General features: G+C 43.6%; 1 protein-coding gene across 1 annotated transcript in view; it reads left to right on the forward strand.

Annotated features, from left to right (window-relative positions):
- The first annotated feature begins 3,583 nt into the window (after positions 1–3,583).
- The window catches only part of TGFBR2 (transforming growth factor beta receptor 2), a 123,772-nt gene continuing 110,320 nt past the window's right edge, over positions 3,584–17,035 (forward strand). The window contains exon 1 of the mRNA XM_063922279.1: positions 3,584–3,928. Coding sequence (XP_063778349.1) covers positions 3,844–3,928 — 85 coding nt within the window. The 5' untranslated portion in view covers positions 3,584–3,843. The remainder of the gene's footprint in view (positions 3,929–17,035) is intronic.

Genomic DNA, 17,035 nt, shown 5'->3' on the forward strand with positions numbered 1-17,035 from the left:
GGCAATGCAGCCTTAGTGCAGGGCAGCTTCCACAGTGCAGGGCAGCAGCTGGGAGAAGGACAGTCACCACTGTAGTGTGGGGGTACAGGGGTGGTATATCAGTGGATGGAGTAATTTCTTGTGTGACCCCACCAGCCCACTGCGCCCATCTCACTGCCCCCCTCATTGTGAACCCTCCAGCAAGTCCAGTCGCAGTTATACCACCTTATTCAGCCCAGTGTATCCCCCTTCCATCTCCCAACCAGACCACTTCCCCATCTAACTGACCACCAGCAAGAACCCCCCCACCCAGGACAGTCACAGTTTCCGCCCTCATGAAGCCATGTGTATCCCCTTCTCCAGCCTGGTGTTCCCCCCCTCCCACCACCATGTCACTGCAACCTTCTTATTAAGGCCATTGCCCCCTACATATAATTCGCTGCCTCTCCCTGTCACCGTTTACCTGGTGTCACCAACTGACTCTCCCTCTCAGCCACTGCCGGCAAGACTCTCCCTGTCGTCACCCACTGCCTCTCCCATCTCATAACCCTCTCCCTGTCTCCCACTGCCAATACCATCACATCACGCTCTTCCAGTCTCCCACTGCCTCTCCCATCACATCACCCTCTTCCCATCACCTTCTCCCTGTAACTCACTGCCTCTCCCCATCACCCTTTCCTGTCACCTACTACCTCTCCTCTCTCCCACTATATCCCCGTCACCTCTCTCCTGTTATCCTCTCCCTATGACACACTGCAACTTCCCATCACCTCTCTGTCACCCACTGCCTCTCCCTATCACTTACTGCCTCTCCCTGTCACCTTCTCCCTGTCACCCACTTGCTCGTGAAGGCCACTACCTCTCCTCTCTCCCACCTTCTCCCTGTCACCCACTAGCTCGTGAAGGCCACTACCTCTCCTCTCTCCCACCTTCTCCCTGTCACCCACTAGCTCGTGAAGGCCACTACCTCTCCTCGCTCCCACTATATCCCGGGCACCTCTCTCTTGTTATCTTCTCCCTATCACACACTGCAACTTCCCGTCACCTGTCACCCACTGCCTCTCCCTATCACTTACTGCCTCTCCCTGTCACCTTCTCCCTGTCACCGACTAGCTCGTGACAGCTGGAGCTTTTGGCGCACGCACCCCTCCACCCCCCCCCCCCCCCCATCATAGTGCTGCGGCTGCTGCCCCTGTCATTTTGGTCCTGCACCCACTATAGTTATGCTCATGCTTAGTAGTCCAAGGCATGAGTTACATTTGTACTGCAACATCTGTAAGGGGACTATGGGGGTAATTCAGACCTGATTGCTGTCCTGCGTTCAGATAGTCGCCGCCTCCAGGATGAGTGTAAATTCACTGTGCAAGTGTGCAATCGCATGTGTATGCCGAACTGCGAAAATCCATCTTGTGCAGTCTGTGCTTAACCTAGGACTTACTCCTCCAGTGCAATGAGAACAGGCTGATCGGGGCTGCAGCTGACGTCAGACACCCTCCCTGAAAATGCTTGGGCACACCTGCATTTTCCTGAACACTCCCAGTAAACGGTCAGTTACCACCCACAAACGGCTTCCTCCTGTCAATCACCTTGCGAACGCCCATGCGATCTGATTTTTCGCACCAACCCGTCGCTGACCAGCGAGGCCCGTTGTTGATGGCCGATGCGCATGCGCATTGCAGTGCATACGTATGCTCTGTTAGTACCTGATCTCCCGCTGTCCGAAAATGCACAGCAGCGCTCAGATCTGAATGACCCCCCTATGTACTAAGCCTTGGAGAGCGGTAAATTGGACAGAGATAAAATGCCAGCCAACCAGTTCCTAACGGCCATGTTACAGGCTTAGCGGTCTATTTACTAAGCCTTTGATGGAGATAATGACGGAGATAAAGTACCAGCCAATCACCTCCTAACTGTCATTTTTCAAACACAGCCTGTGGCATGGCAGTTAGGAGCCGATTGGCTGCTACTTTATCTCCATCGAAGGTTTAGAAAATAGAACCCTTTATTTGAAAAAAGACAGTTAGGAGCTGGTTGGTTGGTACTTCATCTCTGTCCATGTTATCTTTCTCTTTAGCTTAGTACATAGGCCCTAGGGGGGTAATTCAGACCTGATCGCTGTGCTGCTAATTTTGCTGTCCTGCGATTAGATAGTCGCCGCTCAAGCAAGAGCAGTGTAAATTCCCCTGTGCAAGTATGCGATCGCATGTGTACACCATGCTACAAATGTCCCTGAGTCAGCGAACAGCTGCACACCTTACTCACCATCCAATGTTTTTTTCCACTGTGTGCAGTCTTTGCGCAACCCAGGACCTACTCCTACAGCGCGAAGAGAAGAGGATGATCAGGTCCGAAGCTGACGTCACACACCCTCCCTGAAAACGCTTGGGAACGCCTGCGTTTTTCCTGACACTCCCAGAAAATGGTCAGTTACCACCCACAAATGCCCTCTTTATGTCAATCAGCTTGCGAATGGCTGTGCGCTCAAAATGTTTGCACCAGCCTGTTGCTGTTTGGCGATGCCTGTTATTGTTTGGTGATGCGCGTGCGCATTGCGGTGCATATGCATGCACAGTCAATCGATAATCGCCCGCTGTGCGAAAACACACAGCAACGATCAGGTCTGAATCGGGCCCATAGACTCCTACGTTTTAAACCTTAACTATGAATTGGTACCACTATTGTACTGCACTATGTCTATGCCTTTCTACTGAACAGGGGCATAGAGAGCCACATCAGGCAGCGGTAATGCACAGGGGTATGGCCTAAAAAGGGGGCATGTTTAGAATATAAGAAAATTATAATTGCGGCCCTGCGCGCACCAGAAGGACCGCCATTATAATCTGGGAAGATATTGCTAACCTTAAGTATATACAAGGGAGGACGGGGCAGCAGACCCAGGCCCCTCCAGCAGCCTGGGTAATTAGTACTTGCCCCCCTCGGCTCCATTGCTTGAGAACCACTTGCAATATAAACCATCCTATTGCAGACATTACCTAGAGTCTGCAGTTTCTGTGTTATAGCATGCAAATGTATTAACTTGTTGAATGCCTTTTCTGTAGAAGTGAATGATATACTTTTTCATGTAAAAAATACTAAAATGACAATACCCTCCCACATACAGAAGAACTGTACAGGGTAATTATCAGTGTGACCACCCACTCACTACACCATGCTTGGACTGCATTGTTTAAATTCCTTATTCAGAGCATTTCTAAACACTTGTGCAGCAATGTATAAACTATCCAGCACAGTGACAAATTACCGCCAGTACAGTGCACCTCTTATTACCTGCACTTCATAAAGAATCAAAATGTAATAAAGGTCTTAATTAGCATAATTATTTAATCCTCGAATTAAAAGCACAATTAAACTGCTAATGAAAGTACAATATAGAAGTACAAACCATGTTGCTCTCACTATAAATGAGTACTCTGTACAGAAAGGAAAGCATAAGAGGATTAGACTACAGTATAAACAAAACGACAATATAAAACAATTGCAAAGCCAGAGGTTGCAGTGTGAGGCAAAGGGGCCGGCTTATGTCATATGACTGACAGCAACTGGGTGAGGTTTTTAAGAAAGAAAAAAAAAAAGAGAGAGAGAGAAGTGGAGAGGCCCAGCAGCAGCAGCAGCACAGCTGTTTGTGAGGTTGGAGATTTCCTGTTTCCCCAGGACTTGCAGCTAGGCTAGTGAGTGACTCACTGAGGGTTTAGCAGCCAACGGTGCCCATAGGAATGCAGGGAGGGCTGCGAGCCTTACAGCCCGAGCAGAGGGGGGACAGGAGGAAGGAGAACTAAGCAGCAGCCGGGGAGAAACTTTCTGGATTACTTTTTTAAAGTTACAGTTTCATGAGAACTGCGCAAGATGGATTCTGTGGGCTTTGTGTGTCTCCTGACTGTGCTCTGGGCTATGACAGCCCCCAGTGCTTATGCCGGTATACCGTATTACGGTAAGTTTCTACATGTGTAAGATTGCTCTATGTGTGTTTATGGAGCACAAGATCTGCTTCCACACTCGTGCCCTGCGGCGTTGGTGCCCGCTCTGTGGGTCCAGTGTTACAGTAGGATCCCCAATACTCTATAGGAGTAGAATTTAGCAGTATGAGGGGTGTAATGTGAGCACTCCCAAGAAGTTGTAAAAAGTTGTGTCTCATGCCTCCCTGCTGTGCACTGCAGTCAGAGGAGTAGTGAGAGCATAGTGTCTCGTAATGTGACACTGGAGGACAGAGCGGAGAAGAGGCACCAAGGTGGGGATCGCGCCTGTCTGGTTGCGTGCTCCGATTTACTATTTGTACGCTGTTATGACGGCTGATAATCGCGTTTCTTATCGCATCTATGGTTGAAGTTTCTGTATTGTTCACATGTACTTCCACGTTATAACTGTATGTGATGCTACTGATACTAGAAGTTCTGGAAATCATATTGATGCTCATATACTACATGTATCAAGCCCTGCAGATAATAACTTTCTATACACTGTCCAGATATGAACGCTTACAATGTGTCAGTAACAAAAGGAGCAACACACACTGTAAATGCCTGTATCATTAACTGGTCCTATATTAAAGCTCTCTTGCTGCAGCCTGTGTGACTTATAAAATCCTTATCATTTACAGTGGACTCGCCCATAAACTATAGTATATGATAATGTTCTGCCCCAATACTACAATGCAGTATTTCCGCAATACAAATTTATACTTACTTTACGCAGTTGCAGTTGCTTGCAGTTTTTTTGAAGATGCTACATGTATTTGTGGAAGGAAACCTAATGACTATAGACACGGGTTTTGTTTTGACACTGATTTTGTCTGTTTTAATTCACCAAAAAAAATCCCATGTTTAAACATCCTTTGCAATTCCTGGATGTAGGTTTTGTTGTTTACAACAATTTGTATATCTATTGCATTGAGAAATTGGCTTTGAGCGGTGTCTGGAAGAAAACGCACATCCGTATATATTTCCTGCAAACATTCCAGTTTGATTAATGCAGATAGATATCACTAAAGCTGTGTAAATATATATTTTTTTTGTAGGTTAAACAATTAGATATTTGCCTCCTGAATTCCTCATGGCCCTAACTGTGCGGAGTTTGTATATTCTCCCTGTACTTGCGTGGGTTTCCTTCGGGTACTCTGGTTTCCTTCCACGATCCAAAAATATACTGGTGTATACACCGTAGTGTGAATGTGTGTGCGTGTACATGTGATAGGGTTTAAAGATTGTAAGCTCCACTGGGGCAGGGACTGATGTGAATGAGCAAAATATTCTCTGTAAAGCGCTGCGGAATATATGTGCGCTATATAAGTAAATGGTAATAAATAAATATATATCACACAGCTATGAGTTGAACATACAGTTTTAGGGACATACAGTCCCCGTTACTGAATTTAGGGGGAGATTTATCAAAACTAGGAGAGAAAGAAATTGGAGGTAGATAAGTACCAACCAATCAGTTCTTAACTGTCATTTTTCAAACACAGCCTGTAAAGTGGCAGTTTGGAACTGATTGGCTGGTACTTCGATCAAAGCTTGGAGAGAGATATTCTTCCACTTAATTTGACAAGTGCGCAGTCACCTGCATACATCTGGAGGTGTGGATTTTCAGTGGAGTAACTTGGTTAGGTTTAGGATAGCATTGTGTCAATTTATTCAACTGAATTAGCATTGTTGGTACAGTGTATTGTATTTAAATTTGATCTCCTACAGATTGTAAAATGTCAGAATTGTGGTTAAAAGGTACATTTATATATAATTACATAATGACAATGGCATTTACATCACATGCTCGTAGTACATATATTAAAAGTCACTGGAACTTTGCTTTCTAGCCTTCAAGCATGTTTCGTTATGTGTTTGCAGAGCTTGTCATATAAAAAATTCACACCAGTGAGTGGGCCTAGTCATTCTGCTGCATGATGGTGTCTTTGTTATGCTGTACACAAGCTACGCTAACAGAAACATTTGCTATATGACTCATTTAAACTATGAAATGCAAATATTATTTAATTTTTAAGATCATCATCTAAGACAGAGATTTTCAACCTTTTACAACTCGCGGCACACTGAACAAAATTTAAATATTTCCAAGGCACATTCAAATAAAATGGTGATGCATGGTGCAGTTGCGTGTCCTAGGATGTCATGTTGCAGCTTCTCCATAGGTAACGCCTGAGCCACATCTGAGAAAGCCAGACGAGGCCAACACTGCCCGGGCCCAAAATTAGAACTGGCTCTGCAACCACTAAACCCACCAGTATTGATCGTTCCAGGGCCTCAGTAGCGGCAAAACACTGGCGGGCCTGGCTGTGCTTCCATGGCGGCACACCTGGAGACTGCTCACGGCACAGTGGTTGAAAAACACTGATCTAAGGGATGGTGGATGATAGATAAACAGTTAAAAGGTTGACAGTTTAACACCATAGGGTCGATGGGGTCAAAAGGTCAACAGTATAAAAGTTCGACATGAAAATGGTCAACACTTCTTTTTAGGGTTTTTTCTAGTGATGAGCGGATTCGGTTTTACTCGGTTCTCAAAACGGCATCTTATTGGCTCACGGATGTCACGTGTTTTGGATAGCCAATAAGATGCCGTATTGAGAACCGAGTAAAACCGAGTAAAACCGAATCTGCTCATCACTAGTTTTTTCATGTTTTTACAACTTTTATAGGAAAGGATATACAGCGCTATAAATTGGATATAGACAATATAGCCGTTTATTTATACAAATTTAACATTTAGTTGCAGCAACAACAAAATAAAAAAATAAAACTAATAAAAATTTGTAAAATAGGGCAAACACAGCACAACACTTCATTGGATATATTACCACATACCACAGGTTTGCAGAGGCCTCCACTACAGCTAAACATCTAGGTCCTGGAATACGCCTAGAAGTCCTTTTACGCTTTAAACGGGGAACTTGTTGGTGTCCGAGAGAGGAGTACGAGACCATGCTTTCAATAGGACTACAACCGTCCAAAATCAAGCTCTGAAGGTCCTCCATTCACTCCGTATGGACTATACAATCTCTACAAGTGCTAATTATACCCCCTGGACTGTGGCATCTTTTTTCAAGGATTCTATACAGGAGACTGTGTTTGGCATCTATATGTGGTAATATATCCAATGAAGTGTTGTGCTGTGTTTGCCCTATTTTACAAATTTTTATTAGTTTTATTTTTTAATTTTGTTGTTGCTGCAACTAAATGTTAAATTTGTATAAATAAAAGGCTATATTGTCTATATCCAGTTTATAGCGCTGTATATCCTTTCCTATAATTATTCCTCAGGGATTAACTATCCCTGTAAACAGCTGCTTTGGGTTAAACATCACATTTTGAAGCGCCGTGCCCATTACCTTGGTAATTTTCCCTTGCATTTTTACAACTTTTGTTGCATTTACTATCCATGTCACAAACTATTACCTTTTAATTTATTATTTATTACGTTTCTTATGTAGCTCAGCATATTCCATTGCGCTTTACAATTGGATACCTTTAGTAATCTTGTGGCGAGCGGAGCAGTCTTGCGAGCAAACGCATTTCAACAAATTTGGGTCAAATAGGTTAAAAAAACACAAAATAATACACACAAAAACTTTTTTGTGTCAACCTTTTGACCCTGTCGACATTTTATATAAGGATAAGGCAGAAGCAACATACTCAGGAATTGAAAAGACTTCTCATTTGATTGCCTGCTTATTACTGCTACAAAGCCTGTGGGTGATGGGTAGTGAGGTGTGGCCTTAATCAGGGGAAATGCAAACACTTGGTATTTGGTCTACATATTAAGGGATACACGGCTGACAAGCCAGGCTGACACAGATAGTGTAGAAATCAAAGTGGAGAAATATAAGTGGTTTTTCAGCCTATACTGTACTTAGCCTGTACTTAAACTGTACGAAAACTGAAAGAAAACTACAAATGTACTTCTTTGCAACTTCTAATGTATGTTTATGTGTAATGATTGCCTTGTAATTGACATTGCATGTGTGGGGAAGTTGCACAGTGAAACAGTTTATTATTGCATACTCTCTGGTGTTTACCTCCTTTGATCATTTGGCCATTGTGGTCAGGGTACTATATCTTTACATTTACTGAGGTGTAGTCGTGGTGTACAGGACAGAGTGTGATTCCTGATTAGTAAAAAAAGCAAACAAACAAACACTGAGCAACATCCCCAAACAGGTAATTTCAACTTTAAACTTGTCATTTATTTTGTACTGTCTGGACATGGCTACTAGTAACAAATGCACAGAAAAAAATCTTAAAGCTATGTGTGCAAATGCTAGGAGCTTATGAACCAAAATTCCAGAGCTAATTGCAATAATGACAAGGGATAACCTGGATTTTGTGGCAATTACAGAGACATGGTGCAATGAGAATCATGACTGGGACATAGTTATACCAGGATACAATTTATTTAGGAAGGATAGAATAGGAAGAATGGGAGAAGGGGTAGCAATGTATGTGAAAAAAAGCATAAATGCTACTTTAATACAAAATATTGAAGACAAAACTGAGGCCCTTTGGGTCACCATAGAAACCACAGAGGACATTATTCGCATTGGGGTGATCTATAGACCACCAGGCCAGGGGCAGGATTTGGACAGGAACCTATTGTTGGACATCACTAAAATGGCTTTAAAGGGAGAAGTCATAATCATGGGAGACTTTAATTTACCTGATGTAAACTGGGAGGGGTCTTTTGCTAGTTCAGCTACAAGTGGCAAATTTCTACATTCCTTACAGGGAGCATCTCTCAAGCAATTGGTGAGGGAGCCCACTCGCAAAGACTCAATATTAGATTTAATTCTTACAAATGGTGATAGGATATCTGACACATATGTGGGTGAGCACCTGGGATCCAGTGATCATCAAGCAGTATGGTTTAGTATAAAGATAGGATCCAACTCCTGTCACACAAAAACAAAGGTGTTGGATTTTAGAAATGCTGACTTTGCAAAAATGGGGAGATGTTTAAGTGATTCATTGGCGGACTGGAGCAACTTGGAAGGAGTGCAGGAGAGGTGGGAAAAACTGAAAAGTGCAATAGTAAGTGCAACAGACCTTTGTATCAAAAGGGTTAGGAAAAGCACCAGGAAAAGGAAACCAAAAAAAAAAAAAGAAGTATCAACTAGTGTGAAGGCAAAAAAGATTGCTTTTAGAAAATACAAACAGACTCAAAATAATAACGACAAAGAGGTGTATCTGGACAGACGGAAAGATGCTAAGAAAGTGATAAGACATGCAAAGGCAGAAGCTGAGGAGAAAATGGCCCAGTCAGTGGATAAAGAGGGCAAAACTTTTTTTAAGTATATAAGTGAAAGGAGAAAATCAAATGGAGGAATAATAAGACTGAAGGCAGAGAGTGAGCATTTAGTGGAGGGAGATAAGGCAATAGCAGATCACCTAAATAATTATTTTTGCTCAGTATTTACTACAGAAGATGGTATGGGGCCACAGTTAAGTTGCAAGGACATTCATAAAAATCTGGTAGATGAAAGTACATTTACAGAGGAGAAGGTCCTAGCAGAACTTTCAAAACTAAAAGTGGATAAATCAATGGGGCCAGATGGGATACACCCAAGGATACTCACAGAGCTAAAAGATATGCTGGTTAGACCTTTAACAGAATTATTTAACCAGTCTCTAAGTACAGGTGCCATTCCAGAGGACTGGAAAAGAGCAAATGTAGTTCCACTGCACAAGAGTGAAAGCAGGGAAGAAGCAGGCAACTACAGACCAGTAAGCCTTACATCAGTAGTGGGGAAAGTAATGGAAAAACTATTAAAAGAAAGAGTTGTGGAATATCTTAAATCAAACAACTTACAGGATCCAAAACAGCATGGATTTACTGGTGGGAGATCATGACAAACAAATCTTATTGACTTTTTTGACTCTGTGACGAAAATAATAGATCAAGGGGGAGTTGTAGATGTAGCATTTCTAGACTTTAGTAAGGCATTTGACACTGTCCCACATCGCAGACTGCTAAATAAACTTGAAAGCGTGGGGGTGGATTATAAAACAGTTAAATGGATAAGAAACTGGTTGCAGGATAGGAAACAGACAGTTGTAGTTAATGGAGTGCAATCTATGGAGGGAAATGTTACCAGTGGAGTACCTCAGGGATCTGTACTTGGTCCAGTTCTCTTTAATGTCTTTGTTGGTGACATTACAGATGGTATTGAAGGGAAGGTATGCCTTTTTGCAGATGATACAAAGATATGCAACAGAGTAGACACCCCGGGAGGGGTAAAACAAATGATTGATGACCTAGGTAGGCTTGAAAAATGGTCAAGAACGTGGCAACTACAGTTTAATGCTAAAAAATGCAAAATCATGCACTTGGGTCTCAAAAACCCAAAGGCTAAATATAGTATCAAGGGTACTATAATGGAAACTACTGAGGAGGAAAGGGATTTAGGAGTCACTATTTCAAGTGACTTGAAGGCAGGAAAGCAATGCAACAAAGCAATGAGAAAGGCAAGTCAGATGCTTGGTTGCATAGGGAGAGGAATCAGTAGCAGGAAAAAAGAAGTGATAATGCCACTGTATAGGTCATTGGTACGACCCCATCTGGAATACTGTGTCCAGTTCTGGAGACCATATCTCCAGAAGGATATAAATACATTAGAGAGTGTACAAAGAAGGGCAACTAAAATGGTGCATGGACTACATCACAAAACTTACCCGGAAAGGCTAAAAGATCTTAACATGTATAGTTTGGAGGAGAGAAGGGAAAGGGGGGATATGATAGAAACTTTCAAATATATCAAGGGTCTTAACAAAGTTCAGGAGGGAAACATTCTTCAAAGGAAGAGAAGTATTAGAACTCGAGGACATACACTGAGACTGGAGGGGGGAGGTTCAGGGGAAATTTAAGGAAAAATTACCCCACCGCTGTCCGCAAAGTTCCCACCATTGAATATAATGGAGAGGCTTTGCGATGCGCTGTCTGACAGCTCAGACGCGCATAGCCAATCAGCAGAGTGCCAGGACGTTGCGCTCGCTGATTGCATTCGGGGAAAGGGGTCCCATGTGTAAACATGGGACCCCTGTCAGTCCGCCTGGTTCGGGTGTTCGTTTTTTTTTTTTTTGCCAAGTATGTGGATTATAATCTGGACACTGGATCAGGTGAGTATAATTTTATTCACAGGTACACGTGGATTCTACTTGGACAAGTGGACAGAGGTCGGCGTGTGAACATAGGTAAGTATGTATGTGTCGACATGTGTGAAATAAAGTTTTACTATCACGGTGTGCGTGTCCTGTTTTTATTTGGTTTTTTTTCCAGTAGAACTACAGGTACCAGCGGGCCCGTTTTTCTCCCGCATGCTGGTACTTGTGGTTCTCCAAGTACCAGCTTGCGGGGGAGGCTTGCTGGGACTTGTAGTACTACTGGAAAAAACAATATTCTTTCAATTTTCTCAAGGCTATCAGCCCCCCATCCGCAGCCCTTGGATGGGGGGGACAGCCTCGGGCTTCACCCCTGGCCCTTGGGTGGCTGGGGGGGGGACCCCTTGATTGAAGGGGTCCCCACTCCCCAAGGGTACCCCGGCCAGAGGTGACTAGTTGGGTATTTAATGCCACGGCCGCAGGGCGCTGTATAAAAGTGACCCCCGGCTGTGGCATTATCTGTCCAGCTAGTGGAGCCCGATGCTGGTGTAAAAAATACGGGGGACCCCTACTCTTTTTGTCCCCCGTATTTTTTTGCACCAGCACCAGGCGCAGAGCCCGGTGCTGGTTTTAAAAATACGGGGGATCCCCTGTCATTTTTCCCCCCGGATTTTTAGAACCAGGACCGGCTCGAAGAGCCCGAGGCTGGTAATGCTTAGGAGGGGGGACCCCACGCAATTTTTTTTCGGATTTTTACCATTCCATTTAAAAAAATAAAAAAAAAAAAATAATAATAATATTTTTAAAAATATATAAATAATACTTGTGCCTCCAAAATAGACAAACCAAGTACCTAATCCCTTCTAATATAAATAGATATGCTATTACCAAAAAAAACCACACAAAAAAACATGTTTGAATTTTTTTTTATTAGATTCCGCCACCAAAGTGTGGCGGATTGAAAATGACGAATTTACTGTCTAAAAGCACTGTTGTCGAATTTCCAAACTTCAATTGAATATACTTTTGGCGAATTGCCGCATTTGTACCGTTGCAGAAATGTCGAATTTGACAAATGTCGAATTTCAAAAAGTCGAATTTTGAAAGTCCGTTTTTTTGACGGAAAGTACTGAATTGCATTGTCGAATTTTTTTTTTGGGCGAAAATGTCCCGTTTTTCGACATTTTCGGGAATTCGACCGCAATTGCATATACCCCTATGACTGTAGACCAATTTAAACATGCTTGGGATAGGCATATGAATATCCTTACAAAGAATTAAGGTTCAAAAAGGGTTGAGATTGCCTAAAGGGTAAAAAAAAGGGGCAGACTAGATGGGCCAAGTGGTTCTTATCTGCCATCAAATTCTATGTTTCTATGTTAAAGCCGCTTTCTGAGGGAACTTCCCCAGTTTGCCGCAGATCGGAAGACACATGCTATTTTGTGTTGTACAATAGAAATGTCGTGTACAGATTCAGATATTTCTGTATGTAAATTTATGTTGCACACATCAAAAACCTAAATGTCATATCAACCACAAAGCATCACATTTTGTCCCACAATGCACAACATGTCACAGCAGAGAGAAATGATCTCTGAGCACTTCTGCGGCATGGGAGGGATTTTATATAAGCCAAAAGAACAGAGGCAGCATGATATTACTAAATTGTCACCTATTTAATATTTTAGCATTAATTCCAGGCATAGGTTGGATATTAGTCAAAACATCTAAGTCATGAGTATTAAAGGGGCTATTCAATTGTTGTTTAAGCGCCCGCAACAAGAGGGCGCCTGCTAGCAGCTCTTCAGTTGTTCTGCATTCGGGTGCGAATAGTGCCAGTTCCAACATTTCTGCTTGCAGACTCCCAAGTTGGCGAGCAGGACTGTGCATCAGAAGTAATGGGCGTCCAGTCAGAGCAACAATTGAATTGCTTTGACAGTTGCTCTTTACTTTGGCCGTCTGATAAAACAATTGAATTCCCGCCAAAGTGTCTGCAATTCTCAAATACTGTAACTCCACTTTTTTACTCCAGTTGATCATGGCTTAAGCTTCACAAATGCTCTTGTAGTTTATATTGCAAAAAGATGGGAAACCATGTGAAGGGAATACCCCTAAAGTTAGTCTTGCAGTTCCAGATGGCTGCTGGGTTTACCCGCTAGGTGGCCAGATCTCTGTTATATTCCGATGCAATCTGAGTGCAGTCTGCACTTTCACATTTTGCCATAAACAGCTATGTCCGGATGAAACTACTGCATATTAGTGCCATGGAATCATCATGAGACCGCGTCTAGAGGCTCATTCAGATACGGTCACAAAGTGACTATTGTACATACATCAGCCATTGTTTTCTTATGGTGCATGCGAGTGAATTGCAATTTCGTTCATACCGAGGATTTAGACGCAAAGTGAGTGACATGAAGACAGTGTTTGAGGGTGGGAAAGGGGAGTGGTCGGGTAAACGCAGGCATGTCATGGCCATTCAGACGCTGTTTTCTGGGCGTGTATAAATTAGCAGTTGCTACTGGAGAGCCCTCAGCATCCTGGGAGAGCAGCTCAGCCTGTGCATCTACAGAGGCACTCAGACTCTCCGACATGACCCAGTTTGCAACAATGGTACCGATTTATTTGCAATTTTACGCAGTCGGTTTGAATTGATGTGAAAGCAGTGGGTGTCCCTGTGTTCAGGTTAGCTTCTGCCCATATTAGCATATAATCGCAATTGCATACGGCAAAAGATAGCAACGACAGCAGCAAGAACAATCGCACCTGAGTGAGCCTCACTGTACTTTCCATTTGATTCTACAACTACTGGCTCACCATCAGATGCAGATTGAGATTACCAGTCTGGTCTAACAGGGCCATATTGGCCATGCAAATGACAAGATTTAGGGACATTAATTGCAGGATGCACCCATGTTGCTGTAGACAGATGCAGATTGTTTCCTCTGGATCTCTTTAGGTGCTGTCTGATGATGTGTGTCTGTATTTGGGCACTTACTGAGAGAGCCAAACAAAGCACCTCAATCAAACACAGCCACATCTGCTCAGAAGAGTCCAAATTCTTCTCTGCTGTAAAAGTAAATAATTATTACTGTTTAGACGGCATTCAGCAGACTGGAGAAATAGTTGCCTGTTGATAATAACGTTCTTTCCTGTTAAAAATACAAAATAAATTTTACTACCAGTTAAATGACCTGTTAAATGTTTTATTATACTTTTATGTCTTTGAGAATTTGCATATGGGGAAATTACTTGTTCTCAATTTTTAATATTCTGCATTTAAGTTAAGTGTAGAGATTACTCACTGAAACTATATCTCTCTACTTTATGGCTTAACGTTCTAAGGAATGTTTGGTGATTAGGACTTGTGCAGACATCTCCTATAAGAATATGTTCTATGGGCGGGATGTACTAACCTATCCCGCAGTGTTAACTGTCTTTCTGCGCGTTCCCCTGATATCGTCTCGGGAACCTGTCTCGTCCCCGTCCCGACGCTGCTATTAGCTTCTCCCCCTCACCGCCGCGGCCACTCAGGACTAAGTGTTGCGGATGCCACGCTGAGCCTTGGTATTCACTGGCGCATGCGCGCATGCCCCCGCATCGTGAGTGGAAGTGATGGCGAGGGGGAGAAGCGAATAGCGGCGTCGGGACGGGGAGGAGACCGGTTCGCAAGAAGATATCAGGGGAGCGCGGAGAAAGCCAGTTAACCCGGGGGGAGAGGTTAGTACATCCCGCCTTATGGTTGCAATGAGTGTGGCATAGAAGATCTACAGTAATTGGATAGACAGTCGTTAGGTCGACCCCATGTGGACGACATTCATTAGGTCGACATGGAAATGGTTGACACACAAAAAGTAGACACAAGTTTTTTGGGTGTTATTTCTGTGTTTCATCATATGTGACCACAATTATTGAAAACGTATACCCTTGCAGGTTCGCTCGCCATGATTTGGGCAAGCTGTCTCGTTCCGCTACCGCTGCGCTTTGCACAGGTTACTATTCCCAATCATAGTTCATGTGCAAGGTAAATCACAAGTTGAAAAATATGTGAAAACCCAAAAACCTTGTGTCGACCCTATATGTGTCAACCATTGTTAAGTTGACCTTTTAAATGTGTCGACCTTTTGAACCCGTCAACCTTAACTCTGTCGACTTTTTAACCCTATCGACCTTTTGACCTAATGCATGTGAACCATATGGTTTCGACCTATTGACTGTCTATCTATACATTGGAACCTGTCTGCAATGTGGATATTGCATGCTCAGCTCTTTAAAAGTACAGGATATTTTGGGAATCATTGATCCCTATGTCAGTACCGCTTCCTCATTATCATTTCAAAGCACATCAGGACAGGAAAGATACATTCAGCAATCCAGAGCATTGGTAATTTTATACACCATGAGATTGGAAACTCATTTGGGCAGGTGTTTCTTTAGCTTATGTTTCATGTTGTATTTTTTTAGTTGTGTGAAGATCCCTCCGTTGCACAGTGCTTAATGCAATGCTGTGACTTTATAAAAAAAAAAAAAAAATGGTAAAAATAAAAATACTAATAATAATAAATGTGAATGGGGAGGTCACAGGATAAGCCTGACGTTTCCAAAAACTGTCACGTGCAGTAAATCTTTAGGCAGTATAAGAGATCTGTTTGGGTCTTTTTAAGGTCCAGGGTCTCTTCCCAGCAACAAAACACCCTGGAAGTGGTTCTTGCAGCACAGCAAACAGCTCACACAGTGTGACCAGAAAGTAACCTTGTATTGACAAGGTCACTTGACTCCTGGGTTCTACCCAGGTCACTAAACTTCTGAAACTGTTTCTGGAAATAGGCTAATACCCAGTAAACTACCCATTATTGAATGTATAAAAAAACTAGTTACCAGCCCGTCTAAATGACAGAACAACATAACAGTAATGTCAGCACAGCGGCTGCGTGGGCCCCAACGGAGCAGGCTGTGTGTGCCCCAACGTTGCAACACTTGAATTGCTCCGTCGGGCACGCAAATCACTTGAATTCCCCCCCCCCAAAAAAAAAAAAAAAAAAAAATGAGGAGCACCATTAGTATTTTATTATGTATCCACCGATATTTTAGTTTACATTCATAGTCCATATTAATGATAATATGTCTTATAAACGTTGTTATTCAGCTTTTTGCTAATATACCGTATATACTCGAGTATAAGCCGACTTTTTCAGCACGTTTTTTTGTGCTGAAAAAGCCCCCTCGGCTTATACCCGAGTCAGTGGAAGGAGGGACACGGAGGGCACCGCGCGCGGCTCTCCTGTGTCCCTGCTGCATCTCCGTCTCCGGCGGCGTGTGTGTGTTAAATGAACTGCCCGTTCGTGAGCTCTGATTGGCTCACGAACCGGCACTTCATTTAATACACACACGCCGCCGGAGACGGAGACGCAGGAGGGACACAGGAGAGCCGCGCGCTGTGCCCTCCGTGTCCCTCCTTCAGAAGACAACGCGGGAGCGATGGAGGGTAAGTACCCTTCCTGGCACTGTGGGGCATATCTGGCAGCATGAGGGCACATCTGGCACAGTGGGGCATATCTGGCATATCTGGCAGCATGATGGCACATCTGGCACTGTGGGGCATATCTGGCATATCTGGCAGCATGAGGGCACATCTGGCACTGGGGCATATCTGGCAGCATGAGGGCATATCTGGCACTGTGGGGCATATATGGCAGCATGAGGGCATATCTGGCACTGTAGGGCATATCTGGCAGCATGAGGGCACATCTGGCATATCTGGCAGCATGAGGGCATATCTGGCACATCTGGCACTGTGGGGCATATCTGGCAGAATGATGGCATATCTGGCACTGTGGGGCATATCTGGCAGCATGAGGGCATATCTGGCACTGTGGGGCATATCTGGCAGCATGAGGGCATATCTGGCACTGAGGGCTGTGTACGGCTAGAGCTGC

Source organism: Pseudophryne corroboree, chromosome 5, assembly GCF_028390025.1.
Source record: "Pseudophryne corroboree isolate aPseCor3 chromosome 5, aPseCor3.hap2, whole genome shotgun sequence".
Classification (NCBI taxonomy): Eukaryota; Metazoa; Chordata; class Amphibia; order Anura; family Myobatrachidae; genus Pseudophryne; species Pseudophryne corroboree.